Here is a 27,133-nt window from a genome sequence, read left to right as displayed (position 1 = left end):
ATAGAGTGGGTTGGAAGGTGTCCACCATATATACATATGTATACACACAAACATACATACACAGATAGAGAGAATTATCTAGAGAGAAAGAGAGAGAGCGAGAGAAATTCAATCTTTTATATATATTTTCATATTTAACCTTTTTTTAAAAATTTGACTTGACTTTTACGGTGCTGTTCCATTATATTATATATTACACACACACATATATACACATATTACACATATACACACACATAGATATACACACACATACATATATTTTCATTCGTTTGGAGTAATACCACCTTCTTGGCTTTAATAATTAAATTCAGACATTTCCAAACACTATTTATTTAGTTAACCTGCAATGAACAAAGTACAAAAAAAAAAAAAAACAGAAAAATTAAATCCCTGGAAATAATAAAGGAATTTTCAGGTCACCAAGGTCTAAATGTCTGGACAGGATACAAATCTGATATAGGCTGCATTAGGACTCCGGAGCTGCAGTCCTGATTCTAAAGGCATCATAGCTGAAATCTCCCAGCATTCATTACATAAACAAAGCTGCTCCAGTAATATAAAATCAGGGTAGTGTCCGGAAAACAAATCATCAGAGTAAGCAAGGAATCCTGCAAGATTTCAGCTCTGAAGGCTGAAAAGCAGCTCTATGGTATAAAACACATATTTACACAGGAATTGGGAGTTGTCAGTACAATGATGTAAACTGATGATAAAAGATGTAAATAAAGAACTTCGATACTCCAAGAAAACCCGCTACAATAGAAATGATGGCTGCAAATAAACAGAACACGGACAGTTTGTGGTGCCACATAACTCATTGTCGCAAACATATATCTGGTGGTTGCACATTATTAGTGTGTCATCTCGCTACATAACCTTCAGTCCCTTCCTGCAGCCGTCTTCGGTCCACACCGCAGGGAATCAAGTTCATACCTGGAAAGCTCTGGCATCTGCCCCTACCTGATAATCCATACCCGCTGAAGGAGCGCAGAGCTACAAGGCGGCTCACACATAGTCCAGGAGTTCTGTTTCCATCTCATTCTCGCTTCCTTCTGAAGGATGAAATTCCTCCTCTTCATCTTCCTCCTCTTCTCCGGACTCATACATGAGCGTCTCCTTAGTATCGCTAGGGGCGGAAGAGTTGGTGAACAGAGCTAAGGAGAAGAATATAAGGAGCATGGTATGGGAAGTCAGCCAGATACGTGCACCGCCCACCAGAGGCTGCGGGGGGTGTACTCACAATGCAGAATGCAGCAGGGTAAAGTATATCACCTCTGATAGCAATATTACAGATTCATAACCTACACTGAAAGGGGTTGTGCAGCCGTTCTCCCGTACCTCAACTTTAAACCTACTCTAATTATTAAAAAAAAATGAATGATACAGGCAGAGACGTGATATCAGCAATTGTACCGCAGTCTCCTAATGCCCAATGTCAGTAAGACGGAAGAGTGTACCTGGGCAATGCCTTCATCTTCATCCTCCGCGGGAGGAGTATATTTGGCCTGTGACAACTAGCGGCTCCCCCTAGTACATTTAGTCCCTCACCAGGCTTCGCACTAGATGCCGACACAGTTGAAAGCAATAATTGAGGAGGGAGTGTCGGCCAGTACCTCCTCTCCCATCATTCCCCCTCTGCGTCTGCTGTCACAGTGTAGCAGGCGTGATAACATCATTACAACATGCCCTGTACCGAGATGTGCAGAGGATCTGAAGACACCATGAAGAGACCGGAGAAGCAGGGGAATGGGCTGAGGCGAGTATTTGTTATTTTAATGTGCAGCCTACTGTACTGTATGGAGGAGTATGACGTGCCCATTATGCTGTATGGAGGACTATGTGGTGCCCATTATATTGTATGGAGCACTATGTGGTGCCCAATATACTGTATGGAGCGCTATGTGGGGCCCATTATGCTGTATGGAGGACTATGTGGTGCCCATTATACTGTATGGGGCACTATGTGGTGACCATTATACTGTATGGGGCGCTATGTGGGGCTCATTATGCTGTATGGAGGACTATGTGGTGCCCATTATACTGTATGGAGCACTATGTGGTGCCCATTATACTGTATGGAGCACTATGTGGGGCCCATTATGCTGTATGGAGGACTATGTGGTGCCCATTATACTGTATGGAGCACTATGTGGTGCCCATTATATTGTATGGAGCACTATGTGGTGCCCATTATATTGTATGGAGCACTATGTGGTGCCCATTATACTATATGTAGCACTATGTGGTGCCCATTATACTGTATGTAGCACTATGTGGTGCCCATTATACTGTATGGAGCACTATGTGGTGCCCATTATACTGTATGGAGCACTATGTGGTGCCCATTATTCTGTATATAGCACTATGTGGTACCCATTATACTATATGGAGCACTATGTGGTGCCCATTATACTGTAAGGAGCACTATGTGGTGCCCATTAAACTGTATAAAAAAAAAGGTACTCCAGCGTAGAAAAATATAAAAATTAGTTTTTAATGGAAAAAATTCATAAAAACAAACAGACACAATGTGGACAACATATAGATCCCAGAGAGCTACCAACCGACGCATTTCGACACTCCGGTCATGGTTAGTAATGATGACCGAGTATACTCGTCACTCGAGATTTCCTGAGCATGCTCGGGTGATCTCTGTGCATTTGGATGTGCTCGGAGATTTCGTTTCTGTCGCTGTAGCTGCATGATTTGCGGCTGCTAGCCAGCCTGAATACATATGGGGATCGCCTGTTTGATAGGAAATCCCCACATGTATTCATGCTGTCTCCAAATACTCGGAGATCACCCGAGCATGCTCGGGAAATCTTGAGTAACGAGTATACTCGCTCATCACTAATGGTTAGTATAAGTTGTCAGACTGGAGGCTTAAAGCGAACCTGTCAGCAGTTTTGGCCGATATAAGATGCGGCCACTGCCTTTCAGGGCTTATCTACAGTATTCTATAATGATGTAGGTAAGCCCCGGGTCCACCCTGAAAGATAAGAAAAATAAGTTTCATTATACTCACCCGGGGGGGCCGTCCGGTCCGATGGGTGTCGCAGGTTCGAGTTCGGTGTATCCCATCTTCTTGCAACGCTGCCCTCTTGCTTTCTTCATGGCTCCTCGGCATCACGATCCTGAGCAGGTGCACTTCTCTGCCCTGTTGAGAGCAGAGCCAAGTACTGCAGTGCGCAGGCGCCGGGAAAGGTCAGAGAGGCCCAGCACCTGCGCACTGCAGTACTTTTCTCTGTCCTCAACAGGAGCACGATGCCAGGGAGCCTGTGAATCAAGCAGGAGGCTGGCATCGCAAGATGATGGGAGGCGCCGGACCCGGACCTGCGACACCCATCAGACCAGACTGCATCGGACCGCCACCCGGGTGAGTATAATAAAACTTATTTTTCTTATCTTTCAGGTTGGATCGGGGGCTTATCTACAGCTTTATACAATGCTGTTGATAAGCTCTGAAAGGCGGTGACTGTAACTCGTATCGGTCAAAACTGGTTCAGGTTCCCTTTAAAAAACCTTTTGTGAAGCAAAGAGGTGAAAAAGTCAGTGCTAATTATTAATTAGATCATAAGCTGAGTAGATTTAACTCTTTGTGAAAGCACTTCAACAACATGCATGTACCATAGGAAATAAAAGCAATACATCATGAACAGACAATACGCAGACACAAGATAATTAATACCATGAATGAAACAGACTCTTATTCTAATGTATATCCAGACTGATAAGAAATCAGACATGGAAAAGACAAACTGAGCAAACAAAAAAAATACAAATTATGCAACCACAAAATTACTAATACCATGGATGAGACAGACTCTTATTCCAATACATATTCAAACTGGTACCATTTTTTTCATTCATTGGAAGTTGCACGCCCAAGCGGCTCAGTGCGTGGAACTCATTCTTGGAAAGAGACTGCAAATGGTGAGCTGACTTCTCCCGTTCCCCATTCCCCTTTGTTCATTATACTGTATGGCGCATTATGTGGTGAACATTATACTGTATGGAGCAATATATGGGGCCATTATTCTGTATATGTGTCCTGCATGAGGCCATTATACTGCATGAAGCACTACATGATGCCCATTTTATTGTAGGGAGCAATAAATGGGGCCCATTAGACTGAATGGAGTATTATATAGGGTTCTTTATTCTGTATCCACCATTATATGGTGCTCATTATACTATATGGAGCAATATATGGGGCCATTATATTGTATGGCACATTATGTTGTGCCCATTATACTGTATGGAGCAATATATTGGGCCATTATATTGTATGGTGCTCTATGTGAGGCCATTATACTGTATGAATCACTATGTGGGGCAAATTATACTGTATGGAGCACTATCTGGGGCACATTATACTGTATGGAGCACCAAAGGGGACCATTATACTGCATGGAGCACTATGTGGGGTACATTATTGTTCTGTCTCCAACATCTAATTCATAATCCTTGATTATCTGCTTGTTAATGTTTTCAGTGTTTCTGGCTCCCTTTAGTGACCAGAGTCATAACCACAGTGTTATTGTGTCATTTTACTTTCACTTTGATGCTTGTATTTTTCCCTCCATTGCAGTGCATTCTGGTAAGTTTTGCAGTGCATTCTGGTAGCCTTTTGAAAAGCATTATGTTAGTTCAGCCTCCATTTCCCTCCAGTTCTCCATTTTTCCTTCAGCTTCCATTCAGGAAGCATCTCGTTTCTCTTCTCCACTTGTGATAGCATCGCTGGTATGTATTTATGCTTCCTGTATCTAATTCCTGTCTCATATTAGCCTGGTTAATTAGTCGTTCCCCTGGTTAGCTATTAGTGCAGATGTTGATTTATAATGTATTATGTATAATATGTATTCCTGATGTACCCCGTGTACTGACTGATTGTATATATTATGTTTGCTTGTAGTTTAACTGCATCAATATACCATCACGTTCAATAAAGCACAGATTCAACTACAGTCTCCTTATTGGACCCAGGTATAGCAGTTTAGCTGCCTGTATAACTACATGAATTCTGCTTCATTTAGTGAGGACACAGTGAAACAGCGGCCATCCAGCTAGTGGAATTCAGGGAAAAGACAGCCTTCCATCCAGCTTGCAGGAACTAGTGAAATTGCAGCCATCCACCTAGTGAGATTAAGTCGCACATAGACGTAATACATCTACAGCAATCTCTGCACAGCCAAGCATCCCGCCAAGACACCATGTCTCACAAATCGCACAGGACAAAATCTGTTACTTCTGTCTCCTCAAAGACTGCATCCATAGCAGCGCAGTCACCATTGCCCGCGCAAATGCTGAAGCCGTAAAAATGAGAGCAAGCTTTGCTGTAGAAGAGATGGAACTTAAATTAGAGAAAGCACGCTTAGAAGACTAAGAGAGAAGGTCACGCATAGAGAGAATCAAAAGAGAAGGTTACGCTTAGAAAGAGAGAAATCATGCTAAGAAAGAGATGAGCAAGAGAGAAGGTTATGCTTAGAAAGAGATGAGCAAGAGAGAAAGATGCAGTTAGAGAAGGCACGCGTGGATGCCGCTTTAGAGAGCCTAGCAGCAAAAAGAGAAACTGTCGCAGCCCTAGCTGAAGCAGAATCGCTTGAAGCCGCGCAAAACCCTGAGCTGCATAGCCAAAGCAGTACGTCAAGTCTGAAATTGCCACTGCAAGATTCACCACAAAGCACATCTCAGTATGTTAATGAACTTCCTGATCCAAACTATAACAAAGAACACAACACATCCAGTGAAGCGAGTGAGAGTCATCATGAGGCTCAACTCCAGTAAAATGTGGAGCAAAACAATTCTGTTAATGACTACCTTGCCCCTCACCAGGTAACCAACGTGAATCACCTTGCTGACACACCGCACGTCAGACCGAAGCAACATGACACCGGCTGGCGCCACCCTGAGGATACTAACACGTATGAACGCACCTCACATCACTATCAGGGTGACCCATCACCAGTATACTCTGCTGAAAACCGGTTAACAACAGAATTTTTTCACACGACGTGAACTGTTTTCCAAGGGACTCATGAAATTCACTGACCAAGCTGAAGGTTACAGAGCTTGGAAAGCTTCCTTCCAAAATGTCACTAGAGACTTGGGGCTACAACACAGGGAAGAGATAGACCTCTTAGTCAAATACCTGGGAGAAGAGTCAGTCAAACACGCAGTAAGGATCAGAGACATTAATATAAAGCACCCTGAAATCGGCCTCAAAGAGATCTGGAAGATGCTGGATGAGTGTTACGGCTCAGCAGAGGTAATGGAGAGAGCCTTGTTCAAAAGAATCGATGACTTTCCTAAAATATCTAACAAAGGTCTCCAGAAACTTAGAGATCTAAGTGACCGGTTAAAGGAAGTCCTAGTTGCCAGAATGGTGACCGGACTGCAAACCCTGTCTTATAAGGAAAAGTTACAGGATTTGGGAATGTTTAGCTTGCAGAAAAGAAGACTGAGAGGAGACTTAATAGCTGTCTACAAATATCTCAAGGGCTGTCACATTGTAGAAGGATCAGCTTTATTCTCATTTGCACAAGGAAAGACTAGAAGCAATGGGATGAAACTGAATGGGAGGAGACACAGATTAGATATTAGAAAAACTTTTTGACAGTTAGAGTGATCAATGATTGGAACAGGCTGCCCAGAGAGGTGGTGAGTTCTCCTTCAATAGAAGTCTTCAAACAGAGGCTGGACAGACATCTATCTTGGATGATTTAGCGAATCCTGCTTTTGAGCCTAGGGGTTGGACCAGATGGCCCAGGAGGTCCCTTCCAACTCTACGATGCTATGATTCTATGACTTGCACAGTCAAAAGTGTTAACCCTATAGTCCAAAAGTTGCCCTACAATCTACAGGAGAGGTGTCTCACATATGGTTCAACATACAAATACAAACTCAGCATTCCATTCCCTCCCTTCTCCGTTTTTGTAGACTTTATACACAAAAAAGTGACAATTAGAAAAAATCCCAGCTTTGACTTTGCAATGTCATGTGCCACACAGTCACCAGCTGCAAATCCACGCAGAACATCTGTGGCAGTACACAAGACTTAAGTTTCTTCTCCAAGTTCCAATTACAGGTCTGCTGGCTGCTCCTAATCATAGACAAAGGTACAAGAACCGTGACAAGCTCTGCCCGCTCCATCAAAAGCCTCATCCTCTCCTGAAATGCAGCGCCTTCAGGGGAAAATCTATGCCAGATTGCAGAAGCTTCCTGAAAGAGAATGGTATCTGCTACAAGTGCTGCTCATCCACCACTCACCTCGCCAAGGATTGTAAGATCAGTGTAAAATGCACAGAGTGTGGCACCACAGATCATAACACTGCTCTGGCCCATCTCCATGGAGTGTACAAAACACGCCAGCTGACAGTGAGCATGGCAGGGAGGAAAGGAGCACTGATGCAGCTATGCCAGAGATCACTTCACAATGTACTGAAGTTTGTAAAGGGACAATTGACAGTAGGTCCTGTTCATAAATATGCCTCGTCAGAGTGTACCTAAAGGGTCATAGAGACAAAGCTGTAAGACTGTATGCTATCTTGGATGATCAAAGTAATCGATCCTTGGCTAGATCAACATTCTTTAACCTATTCAACATCGAAGGACCAAGCACTTCCTACTCATTAAAGACGTGTGCAGGTACTGTGACAACAGCAGGCAGAGAAGCCACTGACTACCAAATTGAGTCCTTAGAAGGACAATTCTGCCTACCACTACCTACAGTCATCAAGTGTAACCAGATCCCATACATAGATTTGAAGTACCTACGCCAGATGTGGCAATCCATCATGCTCACTTGAAACGCATAGTACACCTTATACCGGAACTCGACCATCAGGCACAGATAATACTGCTGTTGAGAAGAGACATCCTAGATGTTCATAAAGTGAGAAGTCATATCAATGGACTCCACAATGCTCCCTATGCCCAAAAGCTAGACCTAGGATGGGTCATAATAGGAAACGTATGCTTGGGACATATACACGCCCCATCTTCTGTGACAAGTATGCTAATAAATACATTGGAGAAAGGACGGCCATCTCTGTTTCAACCTTGCAACAACGAGTTCCATGTCAAGGAACAACCACACAGCATCCAACTGCCCAATCATTTAATAGACTTTACTCATGACAGCAATATTGTGTCAGGAAGTTATGAGGATCAGTTAGGGTGCACAGTCTTCCAGAGAACTAAGCAATACAACCAAGTAGCAATGTCGGTAGAGGACAAGTTGTTCTTAGAGGTAATGGAGAAGGGATTTGTAAAAGATGAGACCAACAGCTGGGTCGCAACTCTTCCCTTCAGAACCCACAGACCACGTCTACCAAACAACAGAAATCAAGCCTTAAAACATTTCTCCTCTCTCAAACATAATCTGCAAAAGAAACCAGAGATGAAAGATTACTTTTTCTCCTTCATGTCAAAGATTTTTGAGAAGTGCCATGCAGAACTAGCTCCCACTCAAAGACTCTGAAGAATGCTGGTTCCTACCCATGTTTGGTGTATACCACCCTAAGAAACCGGGCCACAGAGTGGTGTTTGACTCCAGTGCCAAGTTTGATGATACCTCTCTGAGTGATGTTCTAATGACAGGACCAGACCTCAATAACAAACTGCGAGGAGTACTTATGCGCTTCCGTAAGGACTTCATTGCTTTCATCGCTGACATCCAACAAATGTTCCATTGTTTCCTTGTGAGAGAGAGATAGGAACTTCCTAAGATTATTCTGGTACAGAGACAATGATCCTACTAAAGAGGTCACAGAGTACCGCATGAGAGTGCACAGCTTTGGCAATAGTCCTTCACCTGCAGTTGCCATTTATGGACTCAAAAGGTCGGCTCAAGAGGGAGAAACAGAATACGGGTCAGATGTCAGACAATTCATAGAAAAAGACTTATGTTGACGACTGTCTGAAAGCCATGCCTTCAAATGAGACTGCCTTCAGCCTTCTCGAGAGCCCAGGAGATGCTTGCTTGCTCTAAACTCAGGCTTCACAAAATAGCCTCATACAGCAAAGAACTTATGAGAGCATTCCCTTCACAAGACTTGTGTAAGGCTATGTGCACAGGTTGCGGATTCGGCTGCGTTTCCGCAGCGTTTTTGGCCCTGCGGAAACGCAGCAGTTCCGCAGACATGGTACAGTACCATGTTAGCCTATGGCATTTCAAATCCGCTGTGCTCACGCTGCGGTTTTCTCCGCGCGGTTTACAAACCGCAGCATGTCAATTGTTTGTGTGGATTCCGCAGCGGTTTCACACCTTTAACATAGTAGAGGTGTGAAACCGCAGGGCAAAACCGCAGGCTAATCCGCAGGAAAACCGCAGGTCACTTTACCTGCAGTTTTACCTGCGGATCCGCATGGAAAAACCCGCAGGTGAATCTGCAGCGTGTGTACATAGCCTAACTGTCTCAGAGACCTGGACCTGGGGTCAGACCCCACACCAATGCAACGCAGTCTGGGGCTTCTTTGGAATCTACAGTCAAACACTTTTACCTTTCAGGTCAGCCAGGAAGAAAAGCCTTTCACACGCAGAGGTGTCCTATCTACCATCAACAGCCTGTACGATCCCTTGGGTTTTGCAGCTCCTGCTACTATACAAGGCAAAGCCTCACTGAGAGACTTAACTAAGGAGACATCTGATTGGGATGCACCTCTGCCACCTGATAAGAGAACCCAGTGGGAAGCATGGAAGAACTCTTTAGCAGCCCTCTCCAATCTGAACGTACCAAGACCATACACCCCCGTGACGTCTACAGAAATACAAAACCAAAGACTGTACGTATTTGCAGATGCTTCTGTCAAAGCAATTGCCGTTGTCTCCTATCTCAAAACTGTAGACTCCAAATGTCAGAGCCACATTGGATTCGTCATGGGGAAGGCCAAACTTGCTCCACAACCAGAGCACACTATATCAGTTAGAGCTTTGTGCTGCAGTCTTAGCAGTTGAATTAGCAGAGTTCATCGCATCCGAGATGGATATCGACCTGACACAGGCTAAGTTCTACTCAGACAGCAAAGTAGTCCTGGGATACATCCACAATGAAACTAGACGATTCTACATTTATGTCAACAACAGAGTGCTGCGAATTAGGAGAACAGTTCATCCAAAGCAGTGGCATTACATTCCCACGGACCAAAATCCTGCAGATCACGCAACTAGAGCAGTTGACGCAAGTCAACTAGGGAGCACAACATGGCTCTCAGGACCAAAATTATTGTACACTGAAGAACGTTTTCCAGACACCTTTGAACTAGTGAGAGAGGGCTCAGATGCTGAAATCCGCCCTCAGGTGTCAACACTTCATACAATGACTCCAGCTACTCTCCTTACCCAGAAAACAGAACTATCCAGTGCCCCTCCAGGAGGATTCGACACTAAGGACCTCTACAAGCGCCAATGGAGACCTGTACAAAGTCTTGCAAATACTTTCTGGGACAGGTGGCGCAAACAATATTTGTCTACCCTGCAGCCACGGACAAAGTGGCAATCTACTAGGCCTAATCTGAGGATTGGTGACCTCGCCCTTGTGAAAGACTGTCAAGTCCACAGAAACCAGTGGCCACTTGGTCTAGTGACCGCAACATTCCCGAGTAAGGATGACAACGTCTGCAAAGTTGAACTGAGGATGGCCAAAGGGAATGAACTTAAGACATTCTTCAGACCAGTAACTGAACTGGTCCTATTGTTGTCTTCTGAGAAAAAGGACAGTGACATCCGATTGATGACAGACGGGGAGTGTTCTGTCTCCAACATCTAATTCATAATCCTTGATTATCTGCTTGTTAATGTTTTCAGTGTTTCTGGCTCCCTCTAGTGACCAGAGTCATAACCACAGTGTTATTGTGTTATTTTACTTTAACTTTGATGCTTGTATTTTTCCCTCCATTGCAGTGCATTCTGGTAAGTTTTGAAAAGCATTATGGTTAGTTCAGCCTCCATTTCCCTCCAGTTCTCCATTTTATGGTTAGTTCAGCCTCCATTTCCCTCCAGTTCTCCATTTTTCCTTCAGCCTGCATTCAGGAAGCATCTCGTTTCTCTTCTCCCCTTGTGATAGCATCGCTGGTACGTATTTATGCTTTCTGTATCTAATTCCTGTCTTATATTAGCCTGGTTAGTCCTTCCCCTGGTTAGCTATTATGAATTCTGCTTCATTTAGTGAGGACAGAACAATTATACTGTATGGCGCACCAAGTGGGACCATTATACTGTGTGGAGCATTATGTGCGGCACATTATACTGTATGGAGCACTATGTGAGGCCATTATACTGTATGGAGCACTATGTGAGGCCATTATACTGTATGCAGCATTATGTGAGGCCATTATACTGTATGGAGCACCAAGTGAGACCATTATACTGTATGGAGCACTATGTGGAGAACTTTTTGTGGACATTATACTGTATGGATCAATATGTGGGGCCCCTTATACTGTATGGAGCACTTTTGTGGTCATAGTGCTGTACAAAGTATAATGTAGGGCCAATACATGTATGAAAGGCAATGCAGGACTCCTTTATACTGTATGGAAAACTATATGGAGCCATTATACTGTATGGAGCACTATGTGAGGCCATTATACTGTATGGAGCACTAAATGGCACCATTATACTATATAGAGCACTATATTGGGCCCATTATACTGTATGGAGCACTATGTGGGGTCCACTATACCGTATGAAGTGCTATGTGGGGACATTATACTGTATGGAACACTTTTTGTGGTCATTATACTGTATGAAGCACTATGTGGGACCATTATACTGTATAGAGCATTATGTGGGGTACATTATACTGTATGGCGCAACGTATGGGGACATTATACTGTATGGTGCACTGTGTAAGGTCATTATACTGTATGGAGCACTATGTGGGACCATGATACTGTATGGAGCACTATGTGGGGCACATTATACTATATGGAGCACCATGAGAGGCCCATTATACTGTATGAAGCACTTTTTGGCCTTTGTACTGCATGGAACATTATGTGTACCATAGTACTGTATGGAAGGCAATGCAGTACTCCATTATACAGAATGGAGGACTGTGGGGCCATTATACTGTATGGAGCACTATGTGGGGCCATTATATGGGCTGTTGTCACGGGGTTACCGCAACAAAGAGGAGCCAGAAGACAGCAGCGTCTGATTGCTCCTACTCCTGTGCTGAGAAGAAGCACTTCACCATCTTTTTAAATGGTGTTTATTTCTTTTGACAGAACAGGGGTTAATCGGCCATGTTGGGAGCTTGTGGGTGTTTGAGCTCTCAGCTGAGCTCGGTTAGCCAAGTCTATCCCCTTTATAATCTGGGTCCTCATTGAAACACATGGTCAGAGATAGCTATGTTGCATGGATTGGAGGAGATGTGTTTTGGTGGTTATAGGAGGAGTTTGGAGGCGTTATCTGTGACTGTTGCATGGGTTTGTAAGTGTGATAATTCACTTTCTTCCTCTTACTTTGTTTTTTTCACATCCTCCACTACCCGATGCATTCCTCTGTTATATGTGAGTGAATATTTGTATGCCTGGTATTTTTAGTTACTCTTGTTAGTGTTGCCTTGTTCGTCAGGTTTGTGTACTGCGGTGCATGGGTGGGTGGGGAAAGGGAACAGACGGAGGGCTGATTCAGGAGATAAAAGACAAGGCTTGAGGCCCCGGCATCTCTACCTTCATAAGTATGCCGGGGAATAGGGTGAGCTAGGGAGCACCTAGTGTTAGGGACAAGGAAAGAGCCCCTTGGTCCTGGGTCACCCGACATCTGAGTCGTGACAGCTGTGTGGGGATTACAGTTGGAGACTCATACTATGATGGGGTCAACGTTCTTTGTCCAGGGGATTGAGGAAGGGGGATACAGTAGGGTCATCATACCGTGCGTGTGAAGGAAATCACTGTGGGGGCATCATACTGTGTTTGGGGGCACTTTTGTTAGCATAATACTTCATTATCTGTATTATTCAAGGTTTTATATCCTTGCGTTATTACATATTTAAATTAGGCCATTGAGTCATATACTTTTACTGCTCTTACATAACATTATTCCAATATTTTATTCTAAGATCTATTAATTAAAATTTGTTTGTGGGACAATCCCTTTAAGTTTGTTAACATATGGAAAAGTTCAGTTATTTTTTTAATAAATATCAAGATTGGCCAGTGACTTTGCCCAAACTTTTAGGGTCTGTGCACTCGGTGCGGATTCTGCTGCGTATCCGCAGCGGATTTGGCCCTGCGGATCCGCAGCAGAACTGCAGGTGATGTACAGTTCCATTATTGGCTATGTAAAACAAAATCCGCTTTGCACATGCTGCGGATTTTTCCGCGCAGATTTGCTGCGGATTGAAAACTGCAGCATGTCACTTCTTTTGCGCGGTTTTGCTGCAGTTTTCCACCTGCTCCATTCTAGAAATCCGCAGGTGGAAAACCGCACAAAAACTGCAGTAAATCCGCACTAAATCCGCAGGAAAAATGCAGGTCATTTGACCTGTGGATTTAGTAAAATCTGCGCGGAAAAATCCGCAGCAGAATCCGCACCGTGTGCACATAGACTTAAATTTAGCCCTCGTGTATGTGAATTTGACACCCCTGATCTAAATGATCAGATAAACCCAGAGCTGCACTCACTAGTCTGCTGGTGCAGTCACTGTCTACAGACATTACTGATCCTGAGTTATAGTGGCATGCAAAAGTTTGGGCACCTCTGGTCAAATTACTGTTATTGTGAAAAGCTAAGCAAGTTGAAGATAAAATGATCCTTAAAAGGTCTAAAGATACAGATTTCATATTTCGATTGCACTTTAGGGAAAAAAAAATATATGTATATATATATTTTGTCTTTTTTATTTTAAAAATTACAAAAAGGAAAATTGGCAGATGCAAACGTTTGGGCACCCTTGGAGACTTATGTGCTCAGATAACTTTGACCAAGGTATCAAACCTTAATTAGCCTATTAGGGTTATGGCTTGTTCACTATCATCGTTAGGAAAGGCCAGGTGATGCAAATTTCCCGGCTTTATAAAAACCCAGCCTCCTCTAACCTTGTGCCAAAAAACAGCAGCCATGGGTTCTTCTAAGCAGCTAACTAGCACTCTGAAAATGAAAATGTTGGGGGCCTACAAAGCAGGAGAAGGCTATAAGTTAACAAAGCGTTTTCAAGTTGCTTTTCCTCAGTTCGATATGTAATTAAGAAATGGCAGTTACCAGGAACAGTGGAGGTCAAGATAAGGTCTGGAAGACTAAGGCCTGTTTCACACTTCCGTTTTTTCAAATCCGTCAAAATCCGTTGGTTTCCGTAAAAAAACGGATCCGCCATTTTTTTGCAGGATCCGTTTTTTTTGTCCCATAGACTTCCATTAGTGGTTACCGCGGATCCGTCAAAAAAACGGATCCGTTTTTTTTAAAACGGATCCGTTTGCATCAGTTTCCGTCAAAAAACGGAAACGGATCCGTTTGGCGGACACAAAAACGGAAGTGTGAAACAGGCCTAACCAGTGAGAGCTGCTTGTAGGATTACTAGAGAGGTAATTCAGAACCCCAGCTTGACTGCAAAAGCCCTTCACAAAGATTTAGCAGACTCTGGAGATGTGGAACATTGTTCTACTGTTCAGAGCCACCTGCACAAATATGACCTTCATGGAAGAGTAATCAGACGTAAACCTCTCCTGTGTCCTCATCATAAAATTCAGCGTCAGAAGTATGCAAAAGAATATCTAAACAAGACTGATTTAGTTTGGAAACAAGTCCTGTAGACGGATGAGGGTAAATTAGAACTCTTTGACCACAATAATCAAAAGGTATGTGTGGAGAAAAAAAGGGCACAGAATTTCACTAAAAGAACATCTCACCAACCATTAACCATGGGGGTGGATCAATCATGCTTTGGGATTGTGATGCAGCCAATGGCATAGGGAACATTTCATGGGCAGAGGCAAGAATGGATTCAATGACATTTCAACAAATTCTTGAGTGCAAACCATGTGTAAAAAAAAATTGAAGTTGAAAAGAAGATGGCTTCTACAAATGGATAATGATCCTAAACACACGTCATAATCCCCAACAGACTACCTCAAAAGCTGCAAGCTGAAGATTTTACAATGGCCCTCACAGTCCCGGTATGAACATCATTGAAAATCTGTGGCTAGACCTCAAAATAGCAGAGGATGCAAGACGACCCATGAACCTCACACAACTGGAAACATTTTCCAAGAATGGATGAAAATCCATTAAACAAGAATCTAAAGACTCTTGTCTGGCTACAAAAAGAAATTACAAGCTATGACACTTGGAAAAGGGGGTGCTACTAGGTACTAATCAAGCAGGGTGCCCAAACTTGTTCATCAGCCCATTTTCCTTTTAAAATATAAGATATGAAAGTCTAAAATGAAAGAACTGTATCATCTATAACTTTAGGCCTTTTAGAGATTATTTCATCTTCAACTTGCTTAACTGTTCACAATAACAGGAATTTTGACCAGGGGTGCACAAACGTTTACATGCCACTATACATCATGTATTATACCCCAGAGGTGCACTCACTATTCTGCTGATGCAGTCACTGTGCACATATATTATATTACTTATCTTGTACTGATCCTGAGTTACATCCTGAATTATACTCCAGAGCTGAACTCACTATTCTGCTGGTGCAGTCACTGTGTACATACATTACATTATTGATCCTGAGTTACATCCTGTATTATACTCCAGAGCTGCACTCACTATTCTGCTGGTGCAATCACTAGGTACATACACTACATTACTTATCCTGTATTGATCCTGTGTTACATTCTGTATTATACCCCAGAGCTGCACTCACTATTCTGCTGGTGCAGTCAGTGTGCATATATTACATTACTTATCCTGTACTGATCATGAGTTACATCCTCTATTATGCTCTAGAGCTACACTCACTATTCTGCTGGTGCAGTCACTGTGTACATACATTACATTACTAATCCAGTACTGATCCTGTGTTACATCTTGTATTATACCCCATAGCTGCACTCACTATACTGCTGGTGCAGCCACTGTGTACATACATTACATTATTGATCCTGAGTTACATCCTGTATTATACTCCAAAGCTGCACTATTCTGCTGGTGCAATCACTAGGTACATACACTACAATACTTATCCTGTACTGATACGGAGTTACATCCTGTATTATACTCCAGAGCTTCACTCACTATTCTGCTGGTGCAATCACTAGGTACATACACTACATTACTTATCCTGTACTGATCCTGTGTTACATCCTGTATTATACTCCAGAACTACACTCACTATTCAGCTGGTGCAGTCAGTGTGCATATATTACTTATCCTGTACTGATCATGAGTTACATCCTCTATTATACTCCAGAGCTGCACTCACTATTCTGCTGGTGCAGTCACTGTGTACATACATTACTGATCCTGAGTTACATCCTGTATTATACTCCAGAGCTGCACTCACTATTCTGCTGGTGCAGTCACTGTGTACATACGATACATTTTTATAGCCTTATAAGCCCCTGAATTTCCATCTCACCTGGTCTCTTGGAGCGGATAATTTGCTTGATCATGAGGGACATTGAGTCCCGGAGTTGGTCGCTGGTCTTCGGCAGACACCAGCCATCCCTTTCTGTACATTCATTCTCGGAACCATGATTACGACTAATAATTTCCTGCAGACTACAGCAGAACATTTGTCACATTGTATGCCGAGCCTCCTGTGATAACGTGCTTGTAAAAGCAGGCTAAGCATGTTGTTTTGGTGAATGGAGCTGAGGTTCAGTACCACAAACAGAGCTGAGCTACAATAGCGAACACAAGCAAAGAAAGCTAACATTTTTTTCTAATATTGGACAAGTCCTTTAAATACATCCATTGGTACCACATACCTGTCCACATTCAGATCACACAACTGATAAAACATCTGGCGGTACGGAGGTAAGTTCCCTTCCCGGAAAACGTACACCGATTCCTGGGATAAGAGAGAAGGTGAAAAAATTAGATATTTCATTTTGATAATGATGAATGTGCAGCTACAGGCAGACAGACGATATATTACAGGAAAATGTCACTAAACCGTAAAGGGATACTCCCCTCAATGTAAATAATGGCATAGCGCCAACGTTTGATGGTTGGTCCATCCCAATCTTAGGAATTAAGGAGCTGCAACACTGTTGTGAGTCGATCCACACCAAAGCTCTGTTGACACTTCTCAAGTTTTGCGGAGGTCCCAGAGGATTGCCTCCTTGCGACACGCCACCACTTAAGTTGAGAATACCCCATTAAAGTCAGCTATTGCTCTTCACAAAACAAGTTCTCATGCCCCACACTGACATCAATGCTCGTTTGGCTAAAAGAAGTCTCTTAAAGGGATTATCCGGTGCCTCTCACTTCCAAGTTAGGCATCCTTTGGCTGCTTGGCAGGTCTTTTGCACCTGTCTTATTAGCGGCTGACTGATTGATGCCATGTGAGGAGCACCTCTCACCTTCTGATTTGGAAGAGAGATTAGATTGCCCTTTAAGTACTTGGTAAGTCACAGATGGGAACCCTTACATCTATAGCAGCCATATGTTACCCCTGGGTGTACAGTGCTCACCTTCAACCGGTATTTATTAGGTGGAAGCTTTTTAGTCTCCTTAGAGCCCAGTGATCCCAGTCCGTGGGTTAGGTCCTGCATGCTGACTGCCTGTGGCACTGAGGGGGGAGGAGGGAACAATAATAATAATAATCTTTATTTTTATATAGCGCTAACATATTCCGCAGCGCTTTACAGTTTGCACACATTTCATCACTGTCCCCGATGGGGCTCACAATCTAAATTCCCTATCAGTATGTCTTTGGAGTGTGGGAGGAAACCGGAGTGCCCGGAGGAAACCCACGCAAACACGGGGAGAACATACAAACTCCTTGCAGATGTTGTCCTTGGTGGGATTCGAACACAGGACCCCAGCGCTGCAAGGCTGCAGCGCTAACCACTGAGCCACCGTGCTGCCCAATAGGAGTGCACACTCAATTCATGATGTATAAGCAAAACAAGGCAAGGAATGACGCTATGTACATGTTCACACAAAGTATCTGTGCTCCATGAGTTCTGCAGCAGAGGAGAGTAGTCCGCCGCACCCTATAAAACTGTGTAAAGCAACCAACAGGCCAGCACCAGAGACACAGCTACACATCCCATCTACTGTTAAATCCCACTAAAGGATGTGAAGTGACAATGGCTACAAGGCAGCACAACAGAAGATGGTTTTTCCCCAATAGCAAAAAATGATGAATGTGCTGGCACAGAAATCCAGCAGGAGAGAATGATCCCTATCATTATTTACAATGACTCACAGACACAGGTTGCTGGAAGCTGTGAGATAATGCTCAGTCGTGTGCCCTTCAGCTACATTTTGACCAAAATGTAAGAGGATTTAGAAAAGAATGGGGTCCCATAATTGCCAAAATTGGAAGAAAAGTGTGAGACAGCAAGGCACTCTCCATTATAGACTATGGGGTACACTAGAAAAAGATGAGCCACTAATGGAAAAAGAGTATACCCCACGGATTAGTGCAAAGCTCCACAACATTTAGCTCTTGCCAATTTGCAAGTCCACCCTAATGGGATTAGTAGTTTTGCAACCATTTGAGAGCCACAGATTGGGGAGCTCTGGGTTAAAGATTTTAGATGTCATTTTGCATTGCTGGCAGAATCCAGCCATGATTGCAGCACCTTAAACAACTCACCGGGCTTCTTCAGAGTGATGGGCAAGCTGTAGTTGTAAGTGCTCCGTTTGGCTTTGACTGGCATATCGTTTGGTGTGTACCCTGTTTCAGGCAGAAGAGGTGGTTAGGTATATCACCATATTGCTGCGAAAGCAATACTGAAATTATTCTGGAATTAAAGAGGTTGTGGAGCGCCGCTTATTTCTACATTATTCATAGAGAGGCAGCTGCATGGCGGATGGAACAGAGGCCATAGTAACCACCAAATGCCCGATAGTTATTACGCACACGTCAGGTAGAACAGAACACAATAGGTGTCAGAAGGCTGCATTGGCAACAGTCCTGCCCAGCATGCAGAAATGGCAGGCAATGCACAACCCCTAGAAGAAAGCCGGTGTAAATTCTTCCTAATATTAATCATTTTCAATGGAGGGTGTACGAAAATGCTCCCCTCCCCGCTGCTTACCAGACTTCATCCCACAGCGGATCCGGAAATCAAGAACTTGGTACATTTTAGCTTCTGGATTTTTCCTGGGGTCATAGCCAAACCGCACCCAAAGACTTCTCCAGGGCCCAGTCAGCTACAATAAGGAGCAAACAAGCAGTGCAGATCAGAAGAAACAAGGACATTAGAAATGGTATTTGCATCAAGGAAAACTGGCACAATAAAATAAAGCAAACCCTGGGTTATAAAAGCCAAATAGAATTTAGCTTTACGTAGAATTACCTCGTTAACTTATGCTCCAGTTACAACCAGAGCAGCAACAAAATTTCTAAGCTTTACTACATATAAACCTTATCAGACAACCCAAATGTCTTGCCAATACTGACCATGTAATAGGCAAAATATGGCAGCAACAACTTCAGCTTGTCAGGGTGGATACTGACATTGGCTTTAATCGCGTTTCGGGACCAAATAGGTCGGCAAGTAAAGAGCTGAAGAAAGAACAGAATAATATAGTAAATCGCCACGATAAACAAATATGACACTGGTGTGTGATAAATAACACACAACATGGAGGAAAGTAATGGCTCATACATTCTAATCATTGAATTCTGGTTACGTCTTGAGCACCATTGCACCGGTGTTTATCATCCAGCCCCTCGCCCCCGGTATATACCGTAATATCCGGCACCTCGCCCCCGGTATATAACATCCAGGCCTTCACTTCCATTATTTATCATACGGCCCCTCGCCCTATATATATACATATAACATCCGAGCCCTCAGTCCCACTGATTATACACGGCCCCTCGCCCCCTGTATATATCAAGCAGCTCCTCACTTCCAGTATTTATCATATGGCCCCGCGACCCAGTATACAACATTCATCCCTTTTTCATGTCGTCTGCTTTATAAACATGTTCATAAAAGTCACTAATGGTCTGCTGGCTCCATATTAATGCCTATGGATGTAGGTTGGGAGATGAGAAAAGTTCCTACATATGGTGTACGTCTGATGATATATTACCACTATAGAACATACCCTCTTCATCTCCTGCTCTACTTTCTTGTCCACAGAATTGGTACACAGCTTCTTCCAGTTCTTGACGGCTGCTGGGTGAGGATCAGTGGGCACCTCTCCATCTTCAAAGTTAACAAATATGGCATTGTGGGGCCTGCGGGCCCTGCTTAACCCAATCAGATTCTCACTGGACAGATGTGGAGGCTGATAACCATCCCTGAAGAAACAGGAGAAAATGAAATGTGCAGTACTGGACAAAGACAGTAGATGGTGCTGTGCTGCTGCAAGCGCTCATAAGGGAAATGCACTTGGTTTCTAAAACTGCCCCCTATATACAGCAAGTGCCTTAGGGGTCAGCGGAGGTATTTCAGGAACAGGCTCTGATGCACTCCTTGTACTGCAGGTGACGGAGTGTCACTGAACAGGGAAAAAACAAAAGTAAAAATTATCCATCTCAGGAGCAGTGGAGGACTCAGAGGCCAAACCGCCATCAATCAGAATGATGGCAAATCCTAGCGATAAACACCCTCACTTTATAAAGATAGGAAGACCCGTTAACCCCTTCACGACATGCACCTTAAATGCATGGCACAAGTCGGAAGAAGGTGTATGGAGTGGGCTCACCGGGTGACCTCCCCATACTTGGAAGGTGATGCCTGTGTGTTACAGCCAGGACCCACTCCATTTGCAATTGTTAACATGTTAAATGCCACTGTCAAACTCTGACAGCGGCATTTACCATGCACCAGCATGGGATTGTGGGTCACTGATGTGTTGCTATGACAGACGGGGTTCTTTTGAAGACATGTCATTGTGGGCTTCAAAGGAGACCATGATTTCCGCTATACACAGTGAAGCTGTGGCATTACTGTATATAACACAAGCAATAAGACGATGACAGCTTCAAGTCCCTCAAGAAGATTAATAAGAACTTTAGAAAAAAAGCCATGTAGTTGCTAACAAAGGCAACTACCAGCCTGTTGTACCCAACACCAGTTATTGACCGCTTCTGCCAGAGATTCAGCTACTCAGTCAACAGAGCTGCAGTTTCTCTTCCTGATGACAGGGCGGGACTACTGGTGTCATGATGATTGCAGCCAACCTTCGCTGGGTAATTGAGGGAAGATAGCTGTCAATCATCATGACACCAGTAGCGCCGCCCTGTCATCAAGAAGAAAAACTGCTGCTCTGTTGACAAGGAGTAGCTGAATGTCTGGCAGGAGCAGTCAATGACCAGCACCGGGAACAACAGGCAGGTAGTTGCCTTTATTTGCAACTACATGGCTTTTTTTTCTAAAGTCACAGATATCCTCTTTAACGTGGAATGAGTCATAGATTATTAATCAATAGGAACTGTTAGGGCTAGCCGTTGGTGAGCGGGGTCGCCAATTTGTGTCCAAGATAGCGTGCCAGCCTCCGCAGTTAGGAAGGGACATCCTTGTGGGCACTTTTAAGGTGAGATAGGAAACACATAATTCCATATTTCTCTCTTTAAGCATAAAGCTCTGTATAATCACTAACAATTATTGTTTTGTATAGGCTCCTGGTTAAATTGGTCTTTAACTATTTTAAAGTTATTGTTAACCTACTCAAAATATGAACAGACCAAACAAAGTCCAATTAGATGAAGACTTAAAAATATTTTTTATTTAATTACACAATAAAAGGGAAACCAAACAAATGGACATAATACAATACCATAATTAATCATAAGGAGATAATAACATGATTTAGGCTGGTTTCACATTAGCGCTTTTTAAGCGCACGCACAGCCGGGGGTAGCTCCGCCCCCGAGCCGGCTCTCTGCCCGGCGTGCCCGCCCCTTGCTTGTAGCGCCGCCTCCTAGCGCACAGCGGCGCCTGCGATCGGCGCACCCTATCTTTAGCACAGGGTGCGCAGATCGTGCGCAGGCCGTGCGCTAGTTGCGCTTTGACCTGCGCTGCGCACTTTTGACGGTGCGCCGTGCGCGCCAAAATCCGAAAAGTTTGATTTTGGCGCGCACGGCGCACCGTCAAAAGTGCGCAGCGCAGGTCAAAGCGCAACTAGCGCACGGCCTGCGCACGATCTGCGCACCCTATGCTAAAGATAGGGTGCGCCGATCGCAGGCGCCGCTGTGCGCTAGGAGGCGGCGCTACAAGCAAGGGGCGGGCACGCCGGGCAGAGAGCCGGCTCGGGGGCGGAGTTACCCCCGGCCGTGCGTGCGCTTAAAAAGCGCTAATGTGAAACCAGCCTAACACATGGGCCATAAGTAACTGGGATCATAGAAAATCCTCCTTGAGAAAGCCACTACAGGCGAAACGTACGTTGGAGGGAGTTGGAGACACACTGAGCCACTTATCACGGGTATTTATGATCTTTTTACACATCCTATGCACTTTATCTGGGTATACAGACTGCTAGTCTGTTTATTATATGCACTTTATATTGTCCATGGATTTTTTATGATCACAGTTACTTATAGCCCATGTGTTAATCATGTTATTATCTCCTTATTATGATTAATTATGGTATTGTATTATGTCCATTTGTTTGGTTTCCCTTTTATTGTGTAATTAAATAAAAATATTTTTAAGTCTTCATCTAATTGGACTTTGTTTGGTCTGTTCATATTTTGAGTAGGTTAACAATATCTTTCATGAACATCCCTATATGTTATATGAGAAGTGAGTGTTTCTCACTAAGTTGTTGGTGTGTATTTTAAAGTTATGATTTATTAAATGTTATGCTTTATTAAGATTTTCTTTCTGATAAGCTGTGTTCGTTAACCCCTCACTCGTCAAGCCTAGTTTTTCATTCCTATTTTCCCACACAAAAAATAAAGAAAAAAATGTAAAATAATACATATATGCAGTATCGCTGCATTGCGAAAAGTCCGATCTATCAAAATCTAAAACTAATTAACCCAATCAGTAAACACTGTAAGTGAAAAAGTTTCAAGAACCCCAAAATTCCGTTTTTTAGCATAGTTTCCATTTTCCCTGGATAAAGAGAAAGAGAAAATGCTATAACAAGCTATTAAAACATTTTATCTATCCCAAAATGGCATCAATACAAACGTTGCATCTCCCTGCAAACAATAAGCCATCAACAGAAAAATTAACACGTTATGCGTCTCGGAAATGACAACTCAACCCAAAAAAATTTTTGTTTTTTCACCACTAAAATAATAAAAAAAAACTGGACATGTTTGGTATCACCATAATTGTACTGATGAGCAGAATCACATTGCAAGGACAATTTGGCCATAAAATGTACACCGTAAAAACAAATTCCCCCCAAAAAAATGTAATGTCAAAATTGCAGGTTTTTGGTTTTTTTTACAATTCCTTCCCACTTTGAATTTTTTCCCCATTTTCCAGTACCCTATGTGGTAAACTGAATGGAGTCATTGAAAAGTACAACTCGTCAAGCAAAAAAACGAGCCCATATAGGTCTATGTGGGTAGGAAAATAAAAAAGTTATGGCTTTGGAGAGGGAAAAAAAAACCCAGAAATTGCATCATGAAGGGGATAAAAAGTGAATAATGAGCAGATTGTAGCATTGAGGTCTCTGAGATTCACATTTAAACGTACCCAGTCATGAAGCGACTCTCTCCGCCAACCTACTAAAATGACGCAGTCGCTAAGGACACCGGCAACTACATGTTTATACAGCAGGGATGAGTGCCAACTACTACGATCCAAACCTGTGATTGATGTTTGGACGATAGTAATAATCCACGGGGTTGTCCAGGCGTGAGAATATAGGAGGAGGGATATGAAGGGGGATGTCCTGATGGAAATATTCTTCTTTCTCCGGCTTCTTCAGTAAAACTCTGTCATAGAGAGAAGTCTGAGAACCTCCCATCTCACCAGTGAAAGCCAAATACTGGAAATCTGACATTCCTGAAAGCCAGGAGAAAGAAAGTTTAGTCAGTTTTCTTGTTTGCCTATTTTGCAATCACAATTCTAGAAGCTACAGAGCTCAAATATCCCAGAATTCCCTGCATGATCAGAGTCTGCACTTCAAACTTGAATTCTAGGTTTCTGATGAGAAATTACTCCCCAAGCAGAATAGTGAGTGCAGCTCTGGGGTATAATACAAGAAGTAACTCAGAATGAGTACAGGATAAGTAATGTAATGTATGTACACAGTGACTACACCAGCAGATTAGTGAGTGCAGCTCTGGAGTATAAAACAGGATGTATCTCAGGATCAGTAATGTAATGTATGTACACAGTGAATGCACCAGCAGAATAGTGAGTGCAGCTCTGGAGTATAAAACAGGATGTATCTCAGGATCAGTAATGTAATGTATGTACACAGTGACTGCACCAGCAGAATAGTGAGTGCAGCTCTGGGGTATAATACAGGATGTAACTCAGGATCAGTAATGTAATGTATGTACACAGTGACTCCACCAGCAGAATAGTGAGTGCAGCTCTGGAGTATAAAACAGGATGTATCTCAGGATCAGTAATGTAATGTATGTACACAGTGACTGCACCAGCAGAATAGTGAGTGCAGCTCTGGCGTATAATACAGGACGTAACTCAGGATCAGTAATGTAATGCATGTACAGTACAGACCAAAAGTTTGGACACACCTTCTCATTCAAAGAGTTTTCTTTATTTTCATGACTATGAAAATTGTAGATTCACTCTGAAGGCATCAAAACTATGAATTAACACATGTGGAATTATATACAGTGACTGCACCAGCAGAAAAGTGAGTACAGCTCTGGAGTATAATACAGGATGTAACTCAGGACCAGTACAGGATATGTAATGTACAGTATGTACAGTACAGTGACTGCACCAGCAGAATAGTGAGTGCAGCTCTGGAGTATAATACAGGTTGCAACTCCGGATCAGTACAGGATAAGTAATGTAATGTATGTACACAGTGACTGCACCAGCAGAATAGTGAGTGCAGCTGTAGAGTATAATACAGGCTGTAACTCAGGATCAGTAATGTAATGTATGTACACAGTGACTGCACCAGAATAGTGAGTACAGCTCTGGGGTATAATACAGGATGTAACTCAGGATCAGTACAGGATAAGTAATGTATGTACTCAGTGACTGCACCAACAGAATAGTGAGTGCAGCTCTGGAGTATAATACAGGGTGTAACTCAGGATCAGTAATGTTTGTACACAGTGACTGCACCAGCAGAATAGTGAGTGCAGCTCTGGAGTATAATACAGGATGTAACTCAGGCTCAGTACAGGAAAAGTAATGTTTGTACACAGTGACTGCACCAGCAGAATAGTGAGTGCAGCTCTGGGGTATAATACAGGATGTAACTCAGGATCAGTACAGGATCAGTAATGTTTGTACACGGTGACTGCACCAGCAGAATAGTGAGTGCAGCTCTGGAGTATAATACAGGGTAACACATGATCAGTACAGGATAAGTAATGTTTGTACACAGTGACTGCACCAGCAGAATAGTGAGTGGCAGCTCTGGGGTATAATACAGGAGGTAACTCAGGATCAGTACAGGATCAGTAATGTAATGTATGTACACAGTGACTGCACCAGCAGAATAGTGAGTGCAGCTCTGGACTATAATACAGGAACAATAAAGGAGCGGTTCAGGTGCTGGGATATTAGACACCAGTAATAACATTACCATGATGAAGAAAACTCCACAAACCTTGAAACTTATATACAGTCCCCACTACCCCCAGGATCTCCATGCTGATGGTTCCTTCCGGTTCTCCAATATTGGGGTGGGATGACTTTTTCTTACGAGTTTTCTTCCTCACCCGCAGGATCATGGTGGTGGTTGGGAAGCGGTTGGCACAAAGAGGGTGGCAGTACGGGTCTTTAGGTCTGAAGTAGAGCTCGAGCCTCTTTGCGGGGTCGGCGTATACCTGGCAGAACATAGTAGAAACATCAGAACTACAAGTGACAGCATGCACTGTTCACAGCCCACAAAGAATTGTAACTATATAACCAAACATCAGACAGAATTATAGCACACAGTATTATCCAGTATGGGGGACCAGTAATAGTGCAACACGAGCTGTAAGATGTAATGGAGTGGCGGCACTCACCCGGGACACTCCTTCCTCTCCTCCCAGGGTCTGCAGCATCCTGCCCACGTCCTGCACCAGCCCCGGATACTCCACGCATACCATGGGCTTCTGCTGCTGTGGAAGCGACACTACACCGGAGCCCTCCATGTTTGCAATGACGAGTGCGTCACTCTCTACCTGCCGTCCTGCTCGGGAGCCTGCACACAAGGTTCCGCAGAACAAAGCTACAAAGCGGTACCCATAGCGACCGATCACATGCCGTGAATCATTTTCTAATCCAGGCTGAAACAATGTAAACTCGGATCTGATTGGTTGCTATGGTGGACAAAGACAAAACTGTCCCTTCAGTGTTGTGTTTATCCATGAGGCCTGGTGTAAAATTCCTATAATCAGGATTTAATAGTATATGGTCACATGCACGAGTATAAAATAGATTTCCAAGAAAAATATTTTTTTTCTATTAAATTAATACTAACTACAAACAAGGAGATGCAAAACGTTAAACCAAATGTTCTTCATAGGACAGAGATCATGGCAAGTGCCTAAAAGTCGATATAATGCAGCCACTTAAACAATGAGTGCCAGATATAGAAATGGTGCCTGTTAATCAATACAGGAAAATCAATTGACCATACACAGTGAGGATCAGGATTACAGGTACCAAGATGGAGATGGTGGTACAGCAGGCCCGGATTTGGGGGGGACCCAAGGGGCCCGGGCCCTGGGCCACCCACCAAGCGGGGGCCTCCCACCAATATAGGGATAAATATCTCAAAACATGTAAAATACACGTCTCTCTTTGCTGTGAACCATTTCTAATGATAAGGAACATTTAACAAAAGAGAAACTATTGAACGTGTAGGGACCTGGCTACGGTCCTACATCTCAGTGGCTGGCGCAGAGCGGCAGAGTTATGGCACCTGCGTCAG

General features: G+C 43.4%; 1 protein-coding gene across 2 annotated transcripts; it reads right to left on the bottom strand.

The window, feature by feature from the left end:
- Nucleotides 1-317: 317 nt before the first annotated feature.
- Nucleotides 318-26,456, bottom strand: GTF3C5 (general transcription factor IIIC subunit 5). Of its 2 annotated transcripts, XM_073556001.1 has the most exons (11): nucleotides 26,223-26,453; nucleotides 25,820-26,039; nucleotides 23,865-24,063; nucleotides 20,201-20,396; nucleotides 19,545-19,649; nucleotides 19,180-19,294; nucleotides 18,735-18,815; nucleotides 17,602-17,699; nucleotides 16,894-16,976; nucleotides 16,542-16,684; nucleotides 318-1,157 (listed from the first exon to the last, which is right to left on the bottom strand). In XM_073556001.1, exons 1-11 carry the CDS (start codon nucleotides 26,349-26,351, stop codon nucleotides 1,009-1,011), a joined length of 1,518 nt encoding a protein of 505 aa, XP_073412102.1. In that variant the 5' UTR covers nucleotides 26,352-26,453; the 3' UTR covers nucleotides 318-1,008. The 2 variants fall into 2 exon arrangements, with proteins under 2 accessions (XP_073412102.1, XP_073412101.1); XM_073556000.1 differs by lacking the exon at nucleotides 16,542-16,684 and having other exon boundaries at nucleotides 26,223-26,456.
- Nucleotides 26,457-27,133: the final 677 nt, after the last annotated feature.

This window comes from Dendrobates tinctorius, unplaced genomic scaffold, assembly GCF_039654945.1.
Source record: "Dendrobates tinctorius isolate UK_male_01 unplaced genomic scaffold, ASM3965494v1 ptg000231l, whole genome shotgun sequence".
Lineage (NCBI taxonomy): Eukaryota > Metazoa > Chordata > Amphibia > Anura > Dendrobatidae > Dendrobates > Dendrobates tinctorius.
This window is presented reverse-complemented; position numbering and strand designations above follow the sequence as displayed.